The 27,661-nt window shown below is 40.2% G+C and overlaps 2 protein-coding genes across 3 annotated transcripts in view; one reads left to right on the forward strand and one right to left on the reverse strand.

Annotated features, from left to right (window-relative positions):
- Nucleotides 1-20,214, forward strand: part of far1 (fatty acyl CoA reductase 1) — a 29,477-nt gene extending 9,263 nt beyond the window's left edge. The window contains exons 4-12 of one of the 2 annotated variants that reach the window (XM_079604448.1): nucleotides 1,694-1,873; nucleotides 2,093-2,270; nucleotides 2,348-2,392; nucleotides 2,484-2,611; nucleotides 10,962-11,029; nucleotides 13,783-13,954; nucleotides 16,736-16,865; nucleotides 17,069-17,196; nucleotides 18,100-20,214. In XM_079604448.1, coding sequence (XP_079460574.1) covers nucleotides 1,694-1,873; nucleotides 2,093-2,270; nucleotides 2,348-2,392; nucleotides 2,484-2,611; nucleotides 10,962-11,029; nucleotides 13,783-13,954; nucleotides 16,736-16,865; nucleotides 17,069-17,196; nucleotides 18,100-18,262 — 1,192 coding nt within the window. In that variant the 3' untranslated portion in view covers nucleotides 18,263-20,214. Of the gene's footprint in view, nucleotides 1-1,693; nucleotides 1,874-2,092; nucleotides 2,271-2,347; nucleotides 2,393-2,483; nucleotides 2,612-10,961; nucleotides 11,030-13,782; nucleotides 13,955-14,175; nucleotides 14,348-16,735; nucleotides 16,866-17,068; nucleotides 17,197-18,099 lie in introns of both variants that reach the window. The other variant, XM_079604449.1, reaches the window with a different exon arrangement.
- A 266-nt stretch (nucleotides 20,215-20,480) lies between these two features.
- On the reverse strand, nucleotides 20,481-27,392 carry dkk3b (dickkopf WNT signaling pathway inhibitor 3b). The gene is made up of 7 exons (XM_079604450.1): nucleotides 27,032-27,392; nucleotides 26,158-26,283; nucleotides 25,926-26,006; nucleotides 23,212-23,304; nucleotides 22,508-22,652; nucleotides 21,772-21,922; nucleotides 20,481-20,874 (listed from the first exon to the last, which is right to left on the reverse strand). The coding sequence occupies exons 1-7, from the start codon at nucleotides 27,227-27,229 to the stop codon at nucleotides 20,817-20,819; spliced, it is 852 nt and encodes a 283-aa protein (XP_079460576.1). The 5' UTR covers nucleotides 27,230-27,392; the 3' UTR covers nucleotides 20,481-20,816.
- Between the last annotated feature and the right edge of the window lie 269 nt (nucleotides 27,393-27,661).

Consider the following 27,661-nt stretch of genomic DNA (forward strand, 5'->3'; position numbering starts at 1 on the left):
ATTATGTTTTAATTACTTGTATTATTGCTATTATTTTAATTATTGTTCATGCTAATAATAATAATAAAAGTATAAATAATGACATAATAAATGTATTATTAACAAAATCAATAATATTAGTAATACATTAAATTACACTAATTAAACACGATAATACTAATATTAATAAATAATTATTAGTAATAGTATTTATAATAAATGAGTAACTAAAATAGTATAATTTATTTTTTATTATTATTGCTAATAATAATATTTATACAATAATACAATTATTGTATTTATAGTACTATTAATAATAGTAGCAATTATAATAATTATTCATTGTTTTTTTTAATAATATATCATTTGATTTTTTTGCATTAGTATATATCGTTACTGTGGCATTTCATCAGATCCAACCTGTACTGGCCAATTAAAATAAAGTCAAACTGGAAAGCTATACATCGGAAATGCATGCTAAAGCCATGTTTATACATTTGTGACACAAACGCTTGTTTCTGCCTTATTTAATATTTTCAACGAATTTTTCACCTGCCTTCATTTTGGAGTGCTCAAGTAACGCTGCTAGCCCAGTAAGAGACATATTTTATGTAATTCACAGTATATATTTGCTTAACATTGATTTATTTGGATAACTCGATGTTAACCGATGACCGTTTGACTGATGGTTGACCGTATCAACGTTAACCGATGAAAGTTGTCGGTCAAAAAAAAAAAAGTGATCTCTAAATTAGGCTATTATAGACAGTGGACTAAACGCTACTACAGTTAGCGATCTCATTCCAAGATCTTTTTGTGTGAAGTGAACAAATCCCCCACACTCAATTTTTCATAACTCGCCTGTTTGTACTTCATAAACCAATAAAAACATTTGTCGCGAGGTCACAGCGTTTGGGTTCGCACGCTCACAAGGTTTGCGAAAAGTGAAGGCTACAGGCTAACACACTCGAGGTTAGAGCCAGAGCAGACGACAGGATGAAGCGTGCAGAAAATAGTAGTGTGTGGGACCATTTCACCAAACAGAATGACACAGATGTAAGTTGCAACTTGTGTGATACAGTGCTTAAATATGGAAATGCATTACATCTACATTTCAGTGGTAACAGATAAGGTGATGATGATCATCATCTTTCTTTATTATTGTTAGCACTACCTCAAACTAAAGCGGCGTCTCTTCGGAGCTGTCATTTTCTTAAATGAGCCGCGGCAATGTTTCAAATGAGCTTCTAACGCGATAACCTTGTACCCAAACCATTTCGAAACTAAGGAGCCATTTGTCCTCCGATTACATACAAGCTCCACGGCGCCGCGTTTGCGGGACTCATGTTTCGCGCTGTAGGGGATTTTTAAAAAGTGACGTGAGTGGAAGGGCGGCGCCGGGGCAGTGTGTGTGTGTGTGAGTGGGAGGTAGAGCGGCAGAGAGATGCAACAGAGTTGCGAAATTGCAGGCGCGGCTCAAAATGGCTGTTATTTCAAATAGCGTAGCATATTTTAAACTAGTTGGTTAACCGGTTTCAACCGGCTAATGAGGCTCGGTGGTCGGTCAAGAAATTTAGTAGTTTTCGCCATCCCTAATCATGAGTTTTACAGAAATCGCTGCAGGTTTATGTTCACATCTGTATAGCCAAAACCTCATGTTTCTGCAGTGTCACAGGAGTTCAGTGTTTGTTGTTTTTCTGTCCCCTTGCTGCAGAGATGCCATGCAGTTAAATGTGCTGGCCACGCAGAAGATGGTTAGTTTGGCTCACAGTATGAAGCATTTGGATGTGTTTATCCACGTGTCCACAGCCTACGCCCACTGCGACCGAGAGCTCATCGAAGAGGTGGTCTATCCACCACCTGTCGATTACAAGAAGCTTATAGACACACTGGAGTAAGTCTTTACAAAACACTCTTCTTGTCTGTGGATCCTGCAATCTTATAACCAAAAAATGATGTTGCTAATAAAAAGCTTTAAAAAGATTGCCTACACAACTACAAATAAAATGCAAGTAACACAAAATGAACATTGAAGCTATTTCAAGCATGATTAACTAGACGCAACTCTTCTTTTGCTTTCCCTCAATTTCCTGGATTTGTACGACACTGACAGGTGGATGGACGACAAACTTGTCTCTTTAATAACGCCAAAGTTGTTAGGCGAGCGGCCTAACACATACACGTTCACTAAAGCCTTGGCGGAGCATCTCGTCCAACAGGAGTCTGGAAACCTCAATATCGCCATCGTCAGGCCCTCTATAGTAGGAGCCAGCTGGAAGGAACCGTTCCCTGTAAATATGCTCATTTACATTCTCAAACATCATTAAAACATACTGCCTGGATTTTGAACACCTCTCTTTCTTTCCAGGGCTGGATTGATAATTTCAATGGGCCTAGCGGGATATTCATCGCTGTGAGTACCCACTTTGGCATTTTACTGCATTCGTATCATTGTTTATTGGTACTTAATGTTAAAAGCTGGGATTTTTTTGTTGGTTGTGCAGGCAGGAAAGGGGATTCTACGAACAATGAGGGCTTCAAATAACGCTGTCGCTGACCTCGTGCCAGTCGACGTGGTCATAAACACAACTTTGGCCGCTGCCTGGTATTCCGGTTCCCAGAGGCACGCCAGGTCGGACTACCACACAAACACTGTAGAAAAGGCCCCAAAGTTATGTTAGTTTTGCTTTATTTAGTATTAATTATTTAGTATTTAGACCATATTGTGCTTTATGTTTCATGTTTACTCCCGTGTATTCAGTGCTTGTGACGGTAAAGCGCGCGCTGGTTTGTATAGTATATCTGACGTTGCACAGTTAGTATGCAGTACGATAGAGATAGTCGGTTGGTTGTCACAGTTGTTAGTATGCTGTAAGATAGAGATCGTCGGTCGGATGATAATTGTGAGGGACACTTTTCTTCAGAGTGTGCGTAAATGAGGAAAGTAAGTATATCTGCTGCATTACTCGTGATATTGTATTTCTTTGTCTGCTGTTATTTCTGCTATTTGCTATGGATGAGAGTTAGGAGGTTAAGGGTCGCTACGCGACCGTTGTGTTGATTATATCCACGTTCGTACGTTACTTTCTAGCTTCGGTCCATCTGATTCAGTACGTCGGGTCAAAATATGTCACAGCATCGTGTTTAGACATGCTTATCCTTTACTATTTGTTGTTATGAATGTTTATTACTTTGGTTGAGCAAAAAGTGGCGTTAAATATTTTTATCTGGACCGCTATTGAGGCTTTGAAGTATTTTATAGACGACAGAAGGTTATATCTATGTTATTGGTAACTTAATGCATAGTAGGAAATCTGAGAATCCCATATAAGTGTTTGAATCCTTTCTTTCTGCTTACATTCTTAGAGTTTAAGAGATATATAGGCTAGTCATATTCTGACTATTATTTATTTTATGTTTGTAATGTATATTAGTGCTTAAGGAGGAATGAGTGTATGCATGTTTCCTTTATTCATCTGTATTTTGTTTCTCTCTTTATAGAAACCACACACACTCAAAATTACATTCACCCTCAAACTCACTCACACAAGAAAAAGCAAAGAATAAACGGAATAATAAGAACTTTCTCTCAGCTCTTCATTTCATACTCTGGAATATTTGGCCTTAAGTGGTGTTCTGGCCGACACATCTGAGTGAACCTGGTGATAAACCCAGAATTAGCACCTAGACTGAGCGTCTACCCATTATCTTCACTTCATTGATGGTCCTTCGAGCCGGATCACTGGGTTTACGTCAGAGATGGAATTACATCCAGAGTATGATGCTAGTGGTGCACGTCCCAGACGGCATGTTCGCCCACCTGTGCGCTATGCAGATTATGAGGTTGATTATAGAGGCTACATCGATGAGAGGTACAGAGAGGAACTAGAGAGTACTCACCAGGAGGGAAATGCCAGGATGACACCCCTCACCTCCCCTTATGACTCTCCCCTTCGCCTGCAGAGGCGGGATGCTATTCTTCAGGAGATGGACCTGGGCTATAGGACGGAGAACCAACAGCACAGCCAGAAGAATCAGCTAGCCCCCCAGCGGTTTCCAGAGAGAGAGTTTAGGGAACAGCTACGAGATTACTCTACTCCCCTACCTTCAGCGCTGCACCCTATACATCCACAGGAGGAGAGCCAAGTTGAGTTAGATGACATTCGTCATGAAAGACACCTCCTGCAGCAGACACAGCGGCACATGGCATCAGACTTAGTCGAGCTTAGAGCGTTGCGAGCAGACATGAGACAGCTAGTAGATGCTGTTCGCAACATGCAGAGTCCAACCTCTATTCATACCAGAGAGCCAGAGTTAACGGTGATGTCATCACGGCCACCTGTTGAAAGTGAATCTAAAGCAGAGGAAGAGGATGATTGGCCTGCACCACCACCATGGCCAGACCCAGTAATGGACAAACTTCTGCCTAGTGACCCACCTATGCTACATTCGCTTATTAGGAGAATAGATGAGGTTCCAAGCACTAAGGAAGAAGCACTGCCAGCCCCAGCTCCTGACATGTTTGTGGGCCAGCCACAAGTTAATCATTCAGCACGTGGGGCCCTTCATACTGCAAAGCCATGGGATGACACTGGCCGTCATCCACCGCCCTGGTTCAAGCCCATTCAGTTTCTGCCGCAGCCACACGGATTACCTCCAGCTGAGCCCAAGTACCCTACAGCTTATGTTGGTCAACGGAGTGAGTTTGGCTGCAACCCAACGCCCCAACAGCGACATCCAGGCATGGCATGGACCAAACCTCTGCCCTTTAGCTCACCTCAGGGTCATAACTACAATGTCCCAGAGCCAAGTTACCGTGGGCCACGCCCAACAATCCGCAACTTCTCAAGTCGGGACCCAAGTGAGTTTGCACGGCTCAAGATCTCATTGGAGAACCTCTTACCACATGATGCATCTGAGCTGTTTAAATACCAAGTGTTGGTCGATCACCTGCAACTAGAAGAAGCCAGGTTAATAGCAGATGCTTACCTTAACTCCACAACACCCTTCTCAGACACAATGGTTGCCCTAAATGACAAGTTTGGCCAACCACATCAGATAGCACTGAGGCGTATTGCTGCTGTGATGGACTCACCAGACATAAGGCGGGGAGACTTTGCTGCATTTGAGAAGTTTGCACTCCAGATACAGTCACTTGTGGGAATGCTGAAGACACTAGGCCATGAGGGTGAAGTGGAACTACAGTGTGGCTCACATGTTGCTCGTCTGCTGAGCAAGCTGCCACCTGAGCAGAGAGCTGAGTTTCGCCGCTGCATGTACCATCAGGGCACACAAACCCACACCCTAACTAATCTTTCAGATTGGTTGAAATACGAGTCTTGGTGTCAGGACTCTGAAGGACAGTTAGCTGTGAGAGGAGCTCGGGAGAAGCCAGTGTCCAGACATGAGGGTAGGAAGGGCAAGCTACCTACCACTGTTCTCCATGGTGTGAAGGACACCGCTAAGAAACCTGAGGCTCCAGTGACAAGCAGCTCCTTCAAATGGAACAAGAGCAAGCCATACTGTCCATTCTGCAATAACGAGGAACACTACCTTAGCCAGTGTACAGAGGTATCCAGGCTAACAAAGGATCAGCTAACTGAATGGATAAAGAGTAACAAGAGATGTTGGCGATGTGCACGGCCACACCAGGCGGCCCAGTGCAACTTAAAAAAGACATGCAGCCTCTGCCAAGGGAAACACCTCCAGGTGCTGCATGAGGTGAATATGAGGTCACCCAAGGTGGCAGCATCAACACCGGCAGCAGAAAGCCAAGGCACAAGGGGCACAACAGAGGTTCTGTATCTAGACAGACCCACTGAAGGCAGTCGGGTCCTTCTGAAAGTTGTCAAAGTCCGCATTCACCATGGTGACCAATCAATCAACACCTATGCAATACTTGATGACGGTTCAGAGAGAACTATGCTGTTGCCAGATGCTGCAGAGAAGTTAGGTGTGCAGGGGATTCAAGAGGACCTACCACTACGCACAATTAGAGAAGAAGTGCAGATCCTCTGTGGTGCATCAGTGTCGTTCTCCATTTCTTCGCCATCAAAGCCAAAGACCAAGTTCAAGATTATAGGTGCATTCACCAGTAGTCGTATTGGACTAGCTGCCCATACTTACCCCATGGAGCAACTCCGGAGCACCTACAAGCACCTCACTGGCCTTCCCATACGGACTCTTATAAATGTCAAGCCCCTGCTTCTTATTGGGAGTGACCATCCCCATCTCGTCACTCCCATTGAACCTGTCAGATTGGGACCTCCAGGTGGGCCTGCTGCCATCCGCACAAGGCTGGGCTGGACTCTGCAGGGCCCAGCGAGTGTAGTCCGTCACCTCGCTCAACCACAGCAGTGTCTATTTACAACAGTAACACCCCAGGCGAGCGAGCTGATGAAACATGTTGAGAGATTATGGCAGGTCGACACTGTTCCATTCAGAAGCGAGAAACTAGTTACTCGTTCAAGGCAGGACCAAGAGGCCATCAGCATCCTGGAGGCCAAAACCATCAGGGTAGAGGTTGATGGCATTCTCCGTTACGCAACCCCGCTGCTCCGCCGGAAAGACATGCCGCTCTTTCAGGCTACTAAAGAAGCCGTAATGCCCAGTTTACGAGGTGTAGAGAGGCGACTGGCCAGAGATCCTGTACGGGCAGAAGCCTACAGAGTGGAGATGGACAAACTTATAAAGGCGGGCTCTGTCATCAAGTGTGGACCGAAAGTTTCCGACGAGGAGGGTCGTGAGGAATGGTATATCCCTCACCATATGGTGAGCCATAATGGCAAGAATAGGCTGGTATTCAACTGCTCCTATCAGTATCGAGGGCAGAACCTCAACGATCATCTACTGCCTGGGCCGACCTTAGGAGCATCACTACTGGGAGTTCTGCTAAGATTCCGAGAGCATGCAGTTGCAGTTAGTGGAGACATCAGAGGCATGTTCCACCAAGTTCGCCTCCTCCCAGAAGATCGTGCTCTGCTCAGGTTTCTTTGGCGCGACATCAGTCAAGAAGGACCTCCTGCAGTGTACGAGTGGCAGGTGCTACCGTTTGGTACAACATGTAGCCCCTGCTGTGCCACATTCGCCTTACAACGCCACGTCTCCGATAACAGCCAGCCAGATGAAGAGGTGAGGATATCGGTTCAGAAATGTTTCTATGTAGATAACTGCCTCCAGAGTGTCCCCACTATTGCTGAGGCGAGGCATCTAGTCGACAAACTACGAGCCCTTCTTGCGTCTGCAGGCTTCGATCTACGTCAGTGGGCCAGCAACGAACCAGGTGTAATAAGTCATCTACCAGAAGAGAGCTGCTCTGCTAGTGTTGAGCTATGGCTGGCTCAGAACAAGACGGATACCCCGGAATCTACTCTAGGGCTAAGCTGGCTCTTCCACACTGATGTCCTTGGTTACAAGCATCGTCATGTGGAGTACGGTGTTCCCACGATGCGCAATATCTACAAGGTGCTGGCGAGTCAGTACGACCCCTTGGGGTTCATCCTACCCTACACCACCAGGGCTAAGATAATTGTTCGACACCTTTGGGACAAACACAGGGGATGGGATGATCCACTACTACCGCAGGAGCTTCTGCAGCAGTGGAAAGACTGGGAAGAAGAACTTCAAGTCTTACCTCAAGTCACCCTGCCCCGACCGTACTTGTCGAAGTCCGTGGACATCTCCGGTCTTCAGAGAGAGGTGCATGTATTTTGCGACGCCTCACAAGAGGCTTATGGTTCAGTGGCGTACCTCCGGACCACTGACAGACACGGTGAAGTGTATCTGTCATTCCTGATGGCCCGTTCCAGAGTCGCTCCCAAGCGATTTCACTCTATGCCCCGATTAGAACTCTGTGCTGCCCTTACTGGTGCACAGCTCTCACAGGTGCTGAAGAGGGAGCTTACCATCCACATTGATCGGACAACCCTTTGGTCAGATTCCACAACGGTGCTGACATGGCTGAGGTCTGAATCCTGCCGGTTCAAGGTCTTTGTGGGCACCCGCGTGGCCGAGATACAGGAGCTGACTGACGAGCATACCTGGAGATATGTTGATACCGCAAGAAACCCTGCTGATGACGTAACCCGAGGGAAGAAGCTGCGAGAGCTTGTTCAGCCAAATAGATGGAGCCTGGGACCTGCCTTCCTCCTGACCAGTCCAGACTCATGGCCAGTAGACCCCACTGTTGACCAAGCAGAAGATACCTCAGAGCTGCGCAAGTCTATCTTCTGTGGGGTCGCCGCAGTTGCATCAAGCCAGTTGACTTCAGATGTGGACCAATACGGCTCGTGGAAGGAGCTGCTGGAAGGGACAGTGCAGGAGCTGCATGGGGCGGCCAACTCTAATAATAAGCCCACAGCTGAAGACTACCGACAGGCTGAACAGTTAATACTTCAGAGGGCTCAGAGGGATAGTTTTCAGCAGGAGTACAGCCTCCTGAAAGCTGGTAAACCAGTCCCCAGGAGCAGTCGACTTCGCACTCTATCTCCAGAGCTGGATGAAAAGGGAGAGCTCATTCGTGTTGGAGGACGACTCCGTCGAGCAGAAGGCCTAGAACTGACCACTCTTCATCCAGTCATCTTAGACCCAGGTCATCGAGTGTCTACGCTCTTGATCAAAGACTTCGATAACCGCCTCCGCCACCCAGGCCCAGAGCGGGTGTTCGCAGAGCTTCGACGCTCCTTCTGGATCCTGCGAGGGCGTGAGGCTGTCCGCCGCTACCAGTATAGCTGCGCTGACTGTCAGCGATGGAGGGCAAAACCTGCAGTGCCGAAGATGGCAGACCTGCCATCAGCCCGTCTGCGCCTTTTCAAGCCCGCCTTCTATTCTACAGGGATGGACTGCTTTGGGCCATTTGAGATCAAAGTGGGCCGGCGCCAAGAGAAGAGATGGGGGATCATCTTCAAGTGTCTCACAACTAGGGCGGTGCACTTGGACCTCCTTACCTCTATTGATACAGATGCTTTTCTGATGTCCCTTCGACGGTTTATTGCCCGTAGAGGAACGCCTGCAGAGCTGTTCTCCGATCAGGGGACAAATTTCAAGGGAGGTGAGCGAGAACTCCGTGAGACCTTCGTTGGAATGTCTAATGAACTACAACATCTCCTTGCACCACAGAAGATCTCCTTCCGCTTTAACCCCCCAGCAGCTCCCCACTTCGGAGGGGTATGGGAGAGGGAGATACGCTCAGTTAAGAGCGCACTCTATGCCACAGTCGGTGCTCAGCCTGTTCCAGAAGAAGTGCTTCGCACCGTACTTACTGAGGTAGAAGGGATCCTTAACAGTAAGCCCTTGGGTTATGTGTCTTCAGATGCCAGCGACCCAGATCCAGTGACTCCCAGTGTTCTTCTTATGGGGCGGCCTGATGGTTCGCTACCTCAGGTAGTCTACCCCGAAAGTGAGCTCATCTGTCGCCGCCGCTGGAAACACTCACAAATCTTGGCTGATCACTTTTGGGCCCGTTTCATCCGACTCTATGTGCCGAGTCTGCAAGCTCGCCAGAAGTGGCAGGCTACACCAGCTGATATTGCAGGGGACTGTGTAGTGATGATCACTGATCCACATCTTCCGAGGGCCCTCTGGCCCATTGGGAAAGTAGTCAAGACTCATCCCAGCCCTGACGGGCACATCAGGTCCGCTGATGTTAAGGTGAAGGAGAGAATCTACACCCGGCCAGTTGCCAGGCTGGTTGTCCTCCCTGCACTTCCTTCTGGAGAAGATGGAGATGGTTCCACTCCTGCCACTACACCCCAGCCATAGAACTTTGTTGCCTTTAATGATGAGCGAATGTATTACATACATTCGGGGGCGGCTGTAGAAAAGGCCCCAAAGTTATGTTAGTTTTGCTTTATTTAGTATTAATTATTTAGTATTTAGACCATATTGTGCTTTATGTTTCATGTTTACTCCCGTGTATTCAGTGCTTGTGACGGTAAAGCGCGCGCTGGTTTGTATAGTATATCTGACGTTGCACAGTTAGTATGCAGTACGATAGAGATAGTCGGTTGGTTGTCACAGTTGTTAGTATGCTGTAAGATAGAGATCGTCGGTCGGATGATAATTGTGAGGGACACTTTTCTTCAGAGTGTGCGTAAATGAGGAAAGTAAGTATATCTGCTGCATTACTCGTGATATTGTATTTCTTTGTCTGCTGTTATTTCTGCTATTTGCTATGGATGAGAGTTAGGAGGTTAAGGGTCGCTACGCGACCGTTGTGTTGATTATATCCACGTTCGTACGTTACTTTCTAGCTTCGGTCCATCTGATTCAGTACGTCGGGTCAAAATATGTCACAGCATCGTGTTTAGACATGCTTATCCTTTACTATTTGTTGTTATGAATGTTTATTACTTTGGTTGAGCAAAAAGTGGCGTTAAATATTTTTATCTGGACCGCTATTGAGGCTTTGAAGTATTTTATAGACGACAGAAGGTTATATCTATGTTATTGGTAACTTAATGCATAGTAGGAAATCTGAGAATCCCATATAAGTGTTTGAATCCTTTCTTTCTGCTTACATTCTTAGAGTTTAAGAGATATATAGGCTAGTCATATTCTGACTATTATTTATTTTATGTTTGTAATGTATATTAGTGCTTAAGGAGGAATGAGTGTATGCATGTTTCCTTTATTCATCTGTATTTTGTTTCTCTCTTTATAGAAACCACACACACTCAAAATTACATTCACCCTCAAACTCACTCACACAAGAAAAAGCAAAGAATAAACGGAATAATAAGAACTTTCTCTCAGCTCTTCATTTCATACTCTGGAATATTTGGCCTTAAGTGGTGTTCTGGCCGACACATCTGAGTGAACCTGGTGATAAACCCAGAATTAGCACCTAGACTGAGCGTCTACCCATTATCTTCACTTCAAACACCAACAGGCACATTAGATCCCTCACGCACAGATCACTGGAAAATAAAGTCATGGGATAGATAGTGGCAGTTTTCTGAAAGTGTCGTTTGTCTCCATCACAGGCCGAGAAGTATGTTGGTGTACAACTGCACGACGGGCGGGATCAATCCTTTTCACTGGGGTGAAGTTGGTATGAATCACTTTTTCAAACAAATCGCTGCATGACTCAGATGCCCACATTGGCCTTCAGTGCTTCATTTTTCCCCATTTAATTTTTGCTCTCCAACTGCAAATCGAGGAACTTGTCACGTTAAATGAATGAGCTTTAAAACCGTGTCACGTTTGAACATGCGTACGTGTTTATTATGGGCGTTAGCTGACTCAGTCTTTTATGGGAACAGATTTAACTTGGGATTTATGCAGCTTCATTGTTTTCAGGTTTCCATGAAAGTGAAGTAGGGTGGGGAGAAATGAGTTATGATAACCATTAGTAGATGAATTATGATTGGTGTAGTGGTGCTGTAATCAGTTTTTTTCCTTTCATCATTATATTATATTATTGCTGAACACGTTAATTTAATCCATTTTAATTATACATTTTCACTGGCCAAATCACAATTGAACTTTTTTATTTATTTTTAGACACCAGCAGTGTTAAAATATAATTTTACCTCCTCAAGTAATAACGCATCAAGTATTTACATTAAATCAGTTAAACTAAGCATTATGGTAATATTAATTCATGAAATATATTTATTTTACATAACATTATTAACCTATTTATTTGCTGAAAATGTTTATCTAATACCTATAATTATGTAATATATAAATAATGTAATATGATATATTGTTATACTATATTTTAGGGCTGTAAACGATTAATCGCGATTAATCGAATCCAAAATAAAAGTTTGTCTTTACATGATATATGTGTGTGTATTGTGTATAATTATTTTGTATATATAAATAGACACACATGCATGTATATATTTAAGAAAAATGTGTTATTTATATATACAATAGTTCTATTTATATATATATATATATAATATTAATCATATAAAATATATATGCAGTATATAAATGCAAATATTTCTCAAATATATACATGCATGCACGCGATTAATCGTTTACAGCCCTACTATATTGTATTATATTACTAAATGCTATTTTTTTTTATCCATATTAAGCAGTTAATTATGAGGGTATAACACTCTGTTATGTAAATTTCATTATTTGAGTTAAACTTAACTGTTTTTATAACATTTATATTTTCAAAAGACCCTTTTTTACACAAGCATTTAGCTGCATATTGCAGCGAAATGTGCCGTATGTTTTTCTTTTTGTATGAATATGTATATACCATGATGATTGAGCATTACACACGCCAAAGATTAACAAAAAAAAATGAACTGTATATTTAATTCTTGGCTCTCAGGCCTTAGTGTCTGACTTGTCATGTTTAGGTTGAGAGACACAATTCCCTTTTAACTAAGCATTTGTTGGAATACGTTTCAATGCCGTTGTTACTGTTATCACAACACGCATATCATCTCTAGTGATCTCATAAAACAGGTTTGACTCATTCTATCGCGGTGATGAGTAACTGACATTCAGTGGGACTGAAAATATTTATATCTATTTACAGATATAAATAGATATTCGAGACATTAGATGAACCATGGTACAAGAGTGTACTGAACCATATTAGGGGCTTTCGCACCGGATAGTTCTAGGAACTAGCCACCAGGGTGGTTCCCCGAGAACTAATGGTTCCGTTTTGCTGTTGCATTTGTACCACCATTAAATTGAAGTGACGTGAACTTTATTTTGATGGCGCTGAGAACGCCAGAGCCTGACAAACAAACAGTGCTCACATTCTCTGTTCATTAGTTCTTCTGTCCAACAGTCCTGTCTAATACGTTAATACATAGAAAGTAGACAGTATATGAAAAGGTATGCTGTGTGGTTGATGTCCAGGGTTGCTAGCTGAGCAGAAATACATGATCATGTTTAGCTTGGTCCCCTCAAAGTTGCGTTGGATTTTCTCCTCAGCGTAGAGGTTAAGAGGCCCATCTATCACTGCTTTCCATGTTCATATAGTTAGTTTCTGGAGTAAACATATAGGCTATAATCTGTGTTTTTACATAGCTTTTTTTAAAATGGCGGGTGCTGGTGTTTCGCGTGCGTTCGGCCAATCCGCGTACACTAACGTCACTGGTAGTTTCTATTGTGCTGGTCTAGACCCTACTCTGAAGTAGCAGCTAAATTAGTTCCTCCAAAAGAGTTCCTAGAACTAAAATCGTTCCTAGTTCCCGCGGTGCGAACGCGCCGACATCCGCGTAGTTTCACCAATAGTTCTAGGAACTAGGAATAGGTTCCTCCGGTGCGAAAGCCCCTATTGTTCACATTTTCTACTGGAACCTTTTCATCCCTAATTAATTAGTTAATATTCAAATGAATGTTTAGTTATAATCAGCATTGTTTTGCAGTTGGAGCAATCCATAGGACTCAACAATACAGATTTTTTTTTGTTGCCCTGCCCAAATGTTCACTGCCTAAACAAAAAAAAAAAATGTTTTATGTATCAGACAGAATTAAGATAATACCTTACGAAACCAGTTAAAACATAATTTGATGTGTGTGTATACATATAATATTTTAGTATACTTGATTATTAATATAATTATTTATATATACACATTTTACTTTTTTTGTGATTAATTTAAAATAAATGACAGTTCTGTTAACTGGACCAAAGCACTCTCGTCATTGTTGAGCCCTGGTTACTTACTAAGATGACTTTTACCATATATGAATGGGATGATACTTTAAAAAGGATCCCTAATACTATGTTAATTAAATGAGCGTGTTGCTTTTTGACACTGAACCAAGTCATGCGCACCTGTGCCGTTTACTGTTAAACCCGTTTTTGTCTCTTAGAGTACCATGTTACGTCTACTTTCAAGAGGAACCCCCTCGAGCAGGCCTTCAGGCGGCCAAATGTAAATCTCACAACCAATCACCTTATCAATCAGTACTGGATTGCTGTAAGCCACAAGGCGCCAGCATTCCTATATGATCTCTTCCTCAGGATGTCAGGAAGAGAGCCCAGGTAAATCCGACCGCTTCGTCACGCTTCCTCCCCCACGCTTCCTCCTCCACGCTCGGTCTAGCCATCACGTGTCGTTCTCCTCGTCTTGGGCAAGGATGCATAACCCACTCGCAGACTGGGTTCTGCACGCTTCCCGTCCACGTGTGTGCTTAGCCGTGTGTGTGTGTAGCTCTGTGTTTAAAATGCTCTTGTATGTTGTATGCCTGTATTCCTTTTCGCAGAGTACTGCATAAACATGACGTTCAAGACCAACCCCTTAGAACAGGCTTTCAGACGCCCCAATGTTAACCTGCGATCCAACCCTTTTACCAATCAGTACTGGACCACAGTGAGTCACACCCTCCCTGCCCTGCTGTATGACGGGTTTCTCATGTTGACGGGTCAGAAGCCCCGGTAAGGTCTCCAGTACCCGCTTCTCCACCTCTTTGTCCTCCCTCCTTCCCTCCCTCACCTCCACCACTGGGTGTTGGGTGCGTGGTGTGGCATGGCCGGCCGGCGTGCTGGGAAGGAAGCGCCCCGCCCGGCCTTCTGCTCGACTTCATGGCATCGGACAAACGCTGCTGGCGGGATAGCATTAAACTGCATGGAGTCCTGCACGTTTTTTTGTTACTTCTTTGGAAAAGGAGATGGATCCATTCCATAATTCCATCTTTATCTTATTTATTTTTTTTGTTTTCTTTTTCTGAGCCATGCCATTAAGTCTTCAAGAGAGGTCTTTTGGTCTACTCTTGTAGCATATGGAAACATGGAAGCTGGGAATGATGTTTTGATCAACAACGCCTGTACTCACCAAGCAAGTCGGAGTGCTCCCCTCAGATCAGATACGGACAGTTTGCACAAGAGTTTTCTGTCAAAAACGCCAAACTGATCCGAGAACAGCACTCAATATAAGCAATGGGGCCAGGTACCAAACTCTCTGCTTTAGGAATTGGTTTAAGACGGGGGTTTTCAAACTGGGGTCTAGGATGCAATTAAATTTTACTTTTTAATTTTTTAAAGGTTTGTTTCTGTAGATACACAGCTGCCTGTATCTATTAAAATGCCGTTCCTTTGCAAAGGGGTCATATTTGGGGGACCTTGGCTTTAAAAGGTTTGAAAGTCCCCAGTTTAATCCACTAAAATATAATTACAAGGATCTGTCCTTCTAAATTTACATAAAAAAATAAGATGTATAAGTTGGATATTTGATCCATCTGTGCAAAAATGCTTTTAAGTTGCAGTGAGTAGGTGTGTTTGGTATCTGGAGATTTTTAAAAGTTGCTGTTCTAATTATATGCATGCAGTCATCCAACCGATCTTGATGGGAAACTGGGCGTTTCTGGACATTTACAATTCCAACAGTGCTTTGTAAAAAAAAAAAAAAGCCTGATACAATTTGATCTACATCTGGTGCAGTTTATAGATGTACACAAAGAAACACAGAAAAAATAATCTCAAGTACACAAATGCGCCCAGGTGCCCTCCAAGATCCTTCAATGTCTTTTAACCGTGTGATCTTTGCTCAACCAAAACATAATGGGAATCCACAGTTGTGTTTGCCGGAGGATTGTGGTTCGAAAGTGCTGCAATGGGATCTAACCTGAAACTAATAACCGACTGGATGAATGGGTCAAAGAAAGTCTTCATATATTCTTTTTGACTAATTGAGTTTTTTATTTATTTTTTTAGAGCCCCTTGACCTTTGCAAAAATAAAAAAATATACAGACTTTTGCGTACACTTTCACGGTTTTACAGTATCCAAATTTGCACTTTTTACGGTAACTATCTTTTCAGCCTATTTTACAGTGTGGTTTCACAGTGTGGTTTATTTCATTTGTGCATTGTCCTATATGCTTTACATACTGGTTCATAAATTGCTTCATCAGCCTATTTCAGAGAAATTTGCCACCACAGAGTTAAATTTGTTCAAGTGGACATAAGGCCTTGAAATAAAAGCCACATTTTGAGCACTTTTCAGTGTACCAATCTTTTTTTAATGGCCCCTTGAATTTGGCAAATAGGGCGATGCACACAGCAGTATTGCGCCATCAGCCCATTTCGTGGTTTGGTTTCTCGGCCGCCACACAGGATGCGTTGAAGAGGACATAAGGCCTTGATATTAGAGTTACTATCCTAATGAAAGTTAGATTTTGAGCAAATAGATCTCTATTAATTCCATGCTCTCATTTTCTTCATAGTAAGACGACAGTAACACACAAAGGAAATGGGTTGTAATAAAATTATAACGCGCGGCCACAAAACATTCCTGTGAACTGTTAGTTGTGAGCGCATAAAAAGTTTCTCATGCGCATGCAAAGTATTAGTTTTATTTTTGCAAAGGTACCTTTCAGGGCTCCATAGTTTTATTTTATTTACGTCTCTTTATTTGGGAAAGCTAACCTATGGAAGCCTCTTTTTCCTCCTAGTAAAAAATTGCAACTTTTTCTGTTCTTTATATTTAAACATGTAAATATTTCATATTTTACATTTTATCTGACAGTTACCAGGGTTTTTTTTTCTCTGGGGGCAGAAATGGGCTTCTCTTATAACCTACATTTTGTTATTTAATTAAGCATTGCATGGAAGTCAGTATTTTGCTATCGCTAAACCATCCAGATTAAGTTATATACAAGCTGTGGTTTCTTAAAACTACTTTTGTAGTTTGTCACCATCTGCTCTTATTAAGTTAAATGCCCTTTCGGGGGTTAAACTCCACATCCAGCCCACTTCAATGCTTACTGAAGCTATGCATTTCTCCTTTCCTCGCACTCGTTCCCTGTGTTGTTTCCGTGGCGACGCAGGATGATGAAGACAATCACTCGGTTGCACAAGGCCATGATGGTGCTGGAGTACTTCACTAGCCACTCGTGGGTGTGGAACACAGACAACGTCACCATGCTCATGAACCAGATGGGAGCCGAGGACAAGAAGGTCTGTGTATATGTACTATCAATACACTCTCAGCCTGCCGTTAGCGCAGTTGAAAAGTCTCATCTGTGACTGAATCATGATTTACATCGGTTGAAATGTGTCCGTACACTACAATTATTTTGTGAATGAAATATTCATTCCAATTCGTCTCTGACTTTTATCAATGCTTGAACTCTTGAGTTGAATGTTCTTTTTGTGCTCAGGTATTTAACTTTGACGTCAGGCAGTTACACTGGGCAGAATACATGGAGAATTACTGCATGGGCACTAAGAAGTATGTTCTCAACGAAGAGTTGTCAGGACTCCCAGCGGCACGCAAACACTTGAACAAGTATGTATTGACGTTCTCAAGGTTACCTTGAGGAGAACTGATTATCTAGAGCAACAGTCACACTGAAATAGTAATTGTCGTATGCAGCTGCTCAATTTTGTCACGTTGCCAAATGTCTCTGTCGCCCACTGAACTCTATTGTAAATTAATGGGGGGGAAACGGGTTTATCTAGACTGAGATGCATCTGTAAAAATCTCATTGGAATTGCATTTCAAACCACCTCCATATGTGAAAAATAAATAAATCTTATTTCATGTTTTTATCTAAAGTATTATAAATACTTATTTTTCATATTTTCATATTGTAAGTTATAATGTTTTGATGCCTAAAGTCAAGTTTAAAAAATCTTTTTAGACGAAATGGTAGGGATGCACGATATATCTGCCATCATATCGTTATTGGCCAATATATGTTAATTTTTTATGTTATCGTTATCGGCCCAATAAGCTGATTGCGACCGATATATTAAAGCTGATAAATACTGGATTATTTGCTTCAGCTGAGACGCTTCAAATGCGCACTGTTCTTCATGATGTGCAACATGTGCAGCGCAAGTCTGTCATAAAGGCTACATAAAATTATAATGAGAACATAATTATAATCGTGTGCTTGAGACATAGATTTTAATGGTGAGACTTTAGTAATCAGGCTCACAAAAATGATTTAACAAAATATGGATTTAGATTTATCGGCCAAAGTTTTCGTATCGGTGCATCCCTACAGAATAGTGTAATTTAATATCAGCCATGAAGTAAAAATAATTATCGACTTGTCAAATATAAATGCAGTGGAGATGCCACTAATATGAAATTTAAATGTGATAATATGTATAAAAGATATTATTATATGGATTATTTTCCTTTTTGTCAATAATGTTTTTTATTTGTTTTCTTTTCCCGTAGGCTGCGGAACATTCGCTATACTTTCAACACCATCTTGGTAGTTTTGATCTGGCGCATCTTCATCGCCCGTTCACAGATGGCCAGAAACATCTGGTACTTCGTCGTCAGCTTGTGCTTCAAGTTCCTCTCCTATTTCAGAGCTTCCAGCACCATGAGATACTGAATCCCCCCCCCAGCTGCCCCCCCTCTCCCCCTCCCGACAGCTATGCACACACTTCTGCTTTGCGACACTCTGAACTCTGAGGGTCAAGCGTTCAGGCATAGTATCCGCTATCCTCCCCTCCCGCGCAAGTGCGCCCTCAACATCACAGGGTGCAAGTGCACTCGACTGCTATGTAGAAAGCATGAGTTTTCAGGGCTCGAGGTCTAAGAAGCTCTCACAGCATAATGAGAGCGACGCGCTTGAGCACTTCCTGTACCCGTTCCACCTCCTGAACGCAAACAGGTTGTGGGCGACGCTTGATTATTATGGTTTACATACTTGCTCATACTTGTTGGCGCCAATGGCCCCTTTTCTAACTGTTATCAACGAAGCACAAGGAGAGAAAAAAAAGAGATGGCTTTGTCTCAGCTCAAAAATGATCTTCATCATGTGCCCAGTGTCTTTGTTCGATTCGTCTCTTTTGCCTTACTTCTTTCCAATTCCTCTCACCCTCTTCGAGATAAAGGGAATTGACGTGTCACCAAATAAGCATCTTAAGCGTCTGATTCCAGGCCTTATGCTTGTGTCTTCACACTCTCTTCTTTGGTCAATACCATGTCATTTTGAAATATATTTATTTGTGCTAGTTGAACTTAGGTTGGGGTCTCATGTTTTGTGAAAGCAATCAGTCGCTTTTAATCAATCAGGCTTGTCTGTTTTCCTAAAAAACAAATGCTAGCAAACGCAAGCCTTGGGTTTTCACACGCTTAAACCTGTTGCCTTTTATGAATAATGAGTTTCATTAATAAACATGAGCAGAAGGAATTTGCGTCGAAGGTTCGTAAAACCGTTGATGTCAAACGAACATTTTACACTTTCGTTCCGCTCGAGTTTCATGGATAAAGCGCGATTATTGTTTCTTGCCATAAACTTAGTAGTGTTCAGGTAATGGACTTTTGTACATAAAACACGTTATCTTTTGTGTAAATCTCTAAAGCAGCCCGAGAAAACCGAATATGTTGACTTTCAAAACTCTCGTATAAAACCGTACGCTTATTTCTTTACGCTCTTCAGAGCTTCGATTCCATATCAGAGGGTGACGGTTCATATTTTAACTGGATTAAGTGTTTTTCTTTCCTTTCTTCGCCCGATTTATTCTGTGACCTGTCTGAATGTTGAAGTAATGTGAAAGAGCTAACGGATGTATGTTTTCTAAACCATTTCTGTACTTCTATTTAGATAAAACACTGTAATTTAACATTGTCTGCTACCAAGTATTTTCCATGTTTGAAATAAATAGGAAGTGGTTGTTTATGGCGTGAAAAGAAGAGATGTAAATGCTGCTTTTATGGTCACTCGTGCTTCGGATCACAATTAATGTCAAGGACTCTTTGCACAGCTTAATATAATACCAGGGAACGATGGCTTATTATAGATGAACTATTCTGTCTTTTCTATTAACGGTTTAAAGAACTGATAAAAATGATCGTTGCCTTCATTTCAGCATCCATATTTTTATGTGGGAGTTTAAGTTTGAAAAACGAGTTCTGTGTATGCAGGTCTCATCAAGAGTATTTTTTTTTTTTTGAAATATGGTAAAATATATTGCAATGTATAGTAGTCAACTTATCTTTGTGATGAGTAAAATTAGGCATCATTTGGTATTTTTGTCACGGATCACAGCATTTTATAAAGGTGGTAATATTATAATTTTCTTCATTGGTCATTATAAAATGTAAGATCAAGTCGATGTCAGGCCTTGACTGGACAAGTGTAGTTTGTTTCCCTCTTTTTCCATTTTGTCTGCCTTATTTATATGTAGTGTTTTTGTTTAATATCCTGTAATGATCTAAAATGTTTATTGAGAAAATTGCAATTGCCACATTAAAAAGTCAGTGGAGGGTTAAAAATCAATGGGTGCCTTTCGTTTGTAAACCAAAAGAAATAAAGAATAAACTATCAACTTAATTTTCAGTTTACTGGTGGTTACTGTTTTAAGCAGTACATAACATAACTATGATTTAATAGAACTAAAGCACTTAACTTGCTGCCTTAAGATAAAATATTGTCACGGTATATAAAGAAACCGAATCTGTCGTGTAAATGTCTGTTGTTTTTTACAAGAAATATTTCTAATAGTTGATGGATTGTAAAACATTAAAGCCCCCCCCCTGAAAGATTCATATTTGTAGCCAGTTAATGTAAATGACTAAATTTTAAGTGTTCTTAGTCATATCCACGATTTAACACTGCCATCTGCTGTTCATATTTCAACAAGTTATGTTGCATTTTTTGCTGTTAAACATCTGCTATTCAAAAGTCAACCAAAAATGACCAGAAATCATATTTATTAGGAAGGAATATATCAAGTTAGGTCAACATTCAGAACACTGTCATTCTCTATGAAAATATTACACTTTTTGAAAACACGTTATCTTTGTAAGTCACACAAAGATGGAACCATTGTTTTTATAAATTAGTTTCTTCGATTTTATTAAGAAATGGAAAAAGGCACTTTGATGCTACAAGGATTACTGACAAAATTACAAAACTGATAAAGTTTCAGTGGGAGTGATCAGTCCACATTTCTTTCACCAGAAGAGTTCTTCTCATCTACACACACTGATCTTTTCCTGTAACAATAAAACAGATAAATGTGAGGGTTTTTTGGGGGTTATATACACACACACACACAGAGAGAGAGAGAGAGTGTATTGGTCAAAAACTGGTAAAAATTGCTGTTTTTGAAATGAGTTGTATGCTTATCAAGCAGCACAACTGTTTCCAACATTGATAATAAATCAGCATATTAGAATGATTTCTGAAGGATCATGTGACTGAAGAAATTATGCTGAAAATTCATCTTTGCATCACAGAAATAAATTATAGTTTAAAGTATATTAAAAGAGAAAACCATTATTTAAAATTGTAATATTTCACAATATTAATGTGTTTTTTTTATCAAATAAATGCAGGCTTGAGCATAATATTACAAAAAAAATTATATATACATACACACACATATATATAAATAAATAAATGTATACACATTAGATAAAAATAATATTTTTTGTTAGTTACGATTAATCACGATTATTTGATTTGACAGCACACACACATACATATATTATATATATATATGATATATATGAGATGAGTATTTACAAGTCTGTATGCATTTATATTTTATATATATATATATATTTATATAAATACACACTTGTAAATACTCATCTCATATATTTATATATATATATATATATATATATATATATATATATATATATATATACACATACATAATATATATATATATATATATATGTGTGTATATATGTGTGTGTGTGTGTGTGTGCGTGTAAAATACCAAGAGCTTTCCCTTACCCGCAAGCTGCAATCTGATTGGCTGGCTAGATTACAATTACAAAAAATGAAAATGTCTATACACATAAGGCCAGACCTGCTTAGCCGTGTGCAACACACCAGATAGACGCATGCAAGGAATGTTTGTGATGAAATTGCGGTCTCACTGGAGAGGCTGGCAGTGCAGGCCCGCAGCACAGGGGCAGTGCTCCCGCGGCCCCTCCTCGTCCCACAGCAATAACTCCATCAGCTGGTTAGGGTGACTGGAGCAGCCTTGGCCTTCCTGTGGCTTGGGGCGGCACACGGGGAAGAGCAGGGCTGGAGAGAAGAAAAAAATTGAAATATTAAAAAGAAGAGGGAGGGAGAAATAGAGACTACAGAGAGAGGTACAGCAGAAGTTAAGGAGATAAAGATTAGATGGACTCCAGAACTCAGGAAATGAGCTGATGTCAAAACCAAAGCAAATGTTGTTGGTGTGCATCTAGTGTGATGAATGCATGTTTGGCAACAGTAAGACAACTGAGGAACACTGAACCGAGTGAGCGAGGAGTTCAATTGTAAATTCATAAGGAAACAATTATTTAGTACTATGAGGAGAAACCTTCGGACTGGGAGGCCCAGTGAAACAGGATATTTTTCAGATGTTTTACAATATAACCAACTGCTTATCTAACAGTTGCTTATATAGGCACTTTTACAGTAAATCATTGCGGTTGATTTTTATTACAACTTTTTCTTTTGTTTATATGAAGGTTAAAACTTTTTCTCATGTCTTATTTTTGCTACTTATGAAATGCATTTTATTCATAGATTTAGTTTTTACCATTGTCCCAGACTTTAAATCCTACAACACGAAAATCCATAACTTTAAAACTGAGATAATCTATACAAAGATTACACCACCTTTGTGAAAGGCACAGCAGTGTTGAGGACTGCAGTCGCTCTGGTACTGGCAGATTGTTCCAGACTGTCCTTTGGTTCTGTTCTGAGCACACACACCCCACACACACAGCTGATCTCCACAACACTCCACGTCCTTTGTGCACTCCTAGAAGTAAATAATGTCAATATATTTTAACAAAAAATGTGTGCGTGTATATATATATATATATATATACATGAAAAATTGGATATTTGGACATCATTCTATTCATAAGTTTTCACCCCTCCGACTCTTAATGCATTGTGTTTCACCTTTTTTTTTATATAAAGTTGTATTTTAGTCCCTCAATTGTCCTCAGTGTGAAAAGATGGATCTCAAAATCATACAGTCACTGCTGGAAAGGGTTCGAATATGCAAAAGATGCTGGAAAACTGAAGAATTTGACCGACCTGAAGGATTTGTCTGAAGAACATTGGGCAGTTTAACTGCTCAGGACAAACAAGGGACTCAAGAACAACCATCACAAGGTAACAACACAGTATTAAGAATCAAGGGTATGTAAACTTTTGAGTCATTATGTATAAATTCAGATTTGTTTTGTCTTGTGGACTATATGCAAACATATGTAAAATATCTTATTTAGGACAGTACTAAATAGAAAATAACATGCATTTTGTATGATTTGATTTTTTTATTTTATTTTTAACAAAAGGTGAGCACAGACCATATTAGTCGTCTGGCACGGGATGCATTTGGAGGTGATGATCTCATAGAGGCAGAAGCTGTCGTCCCCACAGTCCTCGTCAATCATGCACTCCTGTGTGAACATTAATGAAACTGACATTATATTTTACAGAAACACTGTTATTGTACATACAGTTCAGCAATCTATTCATACAGTAAATTCCGCTGGACTATATTTTCATGTTTCGACATCAGATTCATAACATCATAAATTTCCCAAATCTCTGACTAGTGGTGGTCAGTACTAGTGTGCTTCTTTTGTTCACCATTCACTTTCATTGTATGGAACATCTATTATAATCTACAGAAGAAAGAAAGTCATAGAAGTTTGGAACCGCATGAGGGCGAGTACGATGACAGTATTTTTGTTTGTCTCATTTTCAGGGGAATTTTTCTTTTAAGTACTGTATCCTACAGTATTGTTCCTTAAGTTCTGTAAAAGTAAGTCTTGTTTTGTACTTTAGGGCAAGAAATTCCAACGAGGTGTTTCGCCTGCCAGACAGAAATTCAGCTGGGGACTCAAAGAAACAACCGCCTACCGTTAACTGAAAAACACATTTGTGTTGTCTGGAACATTCAGCTCATCTACGCTTCTCACGATGAGTGAAGATAATAATGTATTCACAAAAACAGTCCTTTGTGTGCTTGTACTTTCTTTGATGCTGGAAATTGCTATGATGGAAATTGTGACTTAACTTTATATCCTAAGGAAAAGGAGGGAAAAGACGTAATATTTTGAACATTTCCAGTCCGCTGAAAATATTTACAAATAAACTAGATAAAGAATAGCGAATAGTCTCCAACTGCCCTGCGGTTAAATACAGACAAACAGGAGTCATTTTTAAAAGTTAACGCCTGATGATCTCATCAGCGATGTCATAATTAATTCCACATTTACAGATCTGGAGGTCCAGAATCTCAGCACTTCACTCCTGTGAGAGCTGTAACAGCGACCTACCACTACCACTACCCTTCCCCCCAGAGTTACAATGCCTGGAGTCTAGACTAATGTGAGTGAGTCACGTTAAAAAAAAAACTCTCAGCAATTCCTCACGAACAAAAAAAAACTTTCCTAAAGAACAGGAAGTTCAGGTCCAAGTTCTTCTGGAAGACAACTGAAAATGTGTAAAAAACATAAGACATCCTCACAAAATTCATACAATTTTAAAATGAATGAGTGATATGTAAATATATATACATATACATATTATATATATATATGAAATTAATATTTGACCTTTATATATTCTAAGTGATATATAATGATTAAACATATTTACATACATTATACATATTAATTGATATCAATAAATAAATATATATATATACAGTATATAATTATTTATACAGTACATATCTTGTATGTGTAATTGTATATTTTAATAATTTTATCTTGTTTAATAATAATTAATAAGTTATTCAATAATAAATATACAGTATGTAAAATGAAAACCAACATATCTATATATATTATTACTTTTTTGGTAATTAGTCCTATAATACATGAAATAAAGTATTGATTGTTGTTCAAATTTGGATTTTATTTTGCAAAAGAATTACTAGCTGTCCATTACTACACTGACAATGCTTATCAACTGCCTGTGAGCTCAAATTTGCCACTGTGCAAACGGGAGAAAGCACTAAGAGCTGCCTCATGGCAACATGGCTGCTGGCACTAACTCTCGACCACACAATCCCAGTGCACCACTTTCCATGCATTTTTTCCAGCTGTTCTAATTTCACCATATATTGTCCTGGTGCCAGAAGACTGCCTGAACAAGAGCCTCTAATGGCACTGCCATCTGTAAAATCGTTGCAGAAATGCAGAAGGACCAGAAGTGTAATGTTTATATATTCAGGTTTTACTCTGGAATAGATATAATGGTAGCTGTCTGATATATCTTATTGCAATCAAAAGCTATTAAACACAGTTAGTCTGTTATTCGAGAGAATTGAGAGTGTAGAAATGAAGGATGCTAAACATTACATTCAGTCTTGAAAACTAAGGCATCATGGCTCGGTTTCACAGACAGGGCTTAGATTAAGCCAGGATTAGGCCTTAGTTCAATTAGGGCATTAAATATCTTATAAACGTGCCTTAGGGAAAAAAAACATTACTGGTGTGCATCTTGAGACGAAACAAAGGCACTGACATATTTGAAAAGTCAGTGCAAGTTGTTATAAGACAGCTCAAACATGCATTTTAGTTTGGGACTAGGCTTAAGCCTTGTCTGTGAAACCGGGGGAATGTGTTTATCTTGAATGATCCAGTGTGTAAAAGACTAATTTTTGTAGAGGGCATCTTTTATAAGCCTTATAAAAAGTAAAAGCTTAGATTTTAGTCACAGCAACAATACAAAATGTGCGGAAAGAGGACTGATGTGGACCATCTGTCCCTCAACTACTTTATTTACAAGGATCGTCCATGTTTAGAATAGTATCCATAATGATGTGCCACATGTTTCCCGTGCAAATGGAAGGTCTTAGTTTGATGACTGGTGAAGTGGAAAATCCATGTTGGTTTTAATAAATAAACTCTGCTTTCTAAACTCAGGTTGCCAAAGTGACGACAAACTCACTTCAGGGTTCACTGGAAGTTAATATCTGTTTATTTGGTCACTTTTTTATCAATTAAATGGTTTATTATTATAACTTAAAGTGAAATGGGATATTATAGATGAAATATAGACTCACGTGATCTACTTCATTCCACCGTTCAGTGTCCTGAATGAGAGTTCTGGAAAAATGTGTCTTTCCGGTCTTATTATCTGTTTCCTACAGGAAAACCAGGAGTAAGTTGCAGATAGAGACAAGGCAAATCAATCTACAAAGGCATGATGAGCACAATGAAGTTCTGTTCATGTCAATACAGTGCAAATATAAATATAAATCACATCAAGTACAAGCCAATAAACAAATGAAATACCTTGTCGATTCTCTCTATCAGATGTACGGTCCGATTCCCCAGCTTTATCTCTGTTGTAGTTTCATTGTGAAAACTGGCAGGAAAGTTGCGTCCATGTAACAGCGATTTTGATGACTCATTCTCCATCTGATTGTGCATATTAATCAAATAAGAAGATTAATATTGTCTAGATGAGAATAATGTTTTGAAAAATAAGTACTTTTTAATTAAACATTGAGAATTCTGAGGTAAATCTTGCATTTAGTAATCGATTCTAATGATTCAAAGAACCGGTTCAAAAATCATTCAGACACATTGCATATTACGGTTTTTGTCGATAAAGTTTTGTTAATATTGGCCTGGTTTCACAGACAGGGCTTAGCCTTAGGTCAATTAGGACATTTAAATAGCCTACCTTTTATAAAGATGCCTTTGAAAAAAATATTAGGCTAACTTACATGGTGTGCATCTTGACTCTTGAGACAATATGGCACTGACAGTGAAAGTTGTTTTCAGTTAAAACAGCTCAATATTGCATTTTAGTCCGGGACTATAGGCTTAAGCCTTGTCTGTGAAACCGGGGGAATGTTTTTATTTTTTACAATTTTATGTGTCCCAGTTCAGTTTGCAGCAAGCCTGATTTAAAACCAAAATATCCTACTTAAAAATATACACTGAAGAATACTACAACTTTTTGTAGGATTTATTAAAAGTTATTTACTAAAACCAAATCCGTTATGAGATTCGTTCGATGTTTTGTGAACATGTTTTAAAAAAGATACCTTGAAAGATCCGACTCAAATTTCGTTTACGAATCGGAAATCCTAGCCCTAAGCATGTGACATGTCGCAAAACAAAATTGAGTCTGCTGAGATTGTTGTTTCTCCAGTCATACCTGGTGGACAGCCTCCTCTAGTTTCTGCTGCGTGTCCTCCATCAGTTTTTCCACCTCCCTGAACATCTCGTTTAAAGTGGTTTGTCCGTGTGCCACATGCTCCTCCAGGGTCTCGGTGATGTCCAGATGTCCCCTTCTGTGAACTGAGCTGCCCAACACAAAGCCCACGCAAAGGGACAATATCACACACTTCAGCATCGTTTTTTAGGCGAGTCACCTCTGGCGAAAATCACAGACCCTGTCTGTGCCTGGGACGTGGTTTATTTGGAAAATTGTGAGAGGGAAAAAAAGACCGGAAAAGGTTTTTGGCTCCCACTATAGCGTCTGATGGCTCAATTATTAAAGCGACAGCGCACTGCCCCTCAAAAAGGAGGAAAATGTGATATAAAACATAATTTAAAACAGAACAATATGTCCTAGCTATCTTTATTGATGTAAGTGCGTATAGCGTTATATGTTTACTAGTCTAAATAGGCTATATAATGTTTTTGAAAAAAAGTATCTTATGCTCACCAAGCCTGCATTTATTTGATCAAAAATATAGAAAGAAAAAAATAATATTGTGAAATATTATTACAATTTGAAATAATGGTTTTCTATTTTAATGTAGGCTACTTTAAAATATAATTT

Source organism: Phoxinus phoxinus (genome assembly GCF_949152265.1).
Source record: "Phoxinus phoxinus genome assembly, chromosome: 25".
Taxonomy (NCBI): domain Eukaryota; kingdom Metazoa; phylum Chordata; class Actinopteri; order Cypriniformes; family Leuciscidae; genus Phoxinus; species Phoxinus phoxinus.

What these genes read in the sequence shown, in the direction of transcription:
- dkk3b (XM_079604450.1), bottom strand. Translation starts at nt 27,229, where the DNA reads ATGCTGAAGTGTGTGATATTGTCCCTTTGCGTGGGCTTTGTGTTGGGC. An exon ending in GGTGGAATGAAGTAGATCAC is followed by an intron (nt 23,305 to 25,925) that starts GTGAGTCTATAT and finishes ATGTTCACACAG; the next exon opens with GAGTGCATGATTGACGAGGA. An exon ending in CGTGCCAGACGACTAATATG is followed by an intron (nt 22,653 to 23,211) that starts GTCTGTGCTCAC and finishes ATTTACTTCTAG; the next exon opens with GAGTGCACAAAGGACGTGGA.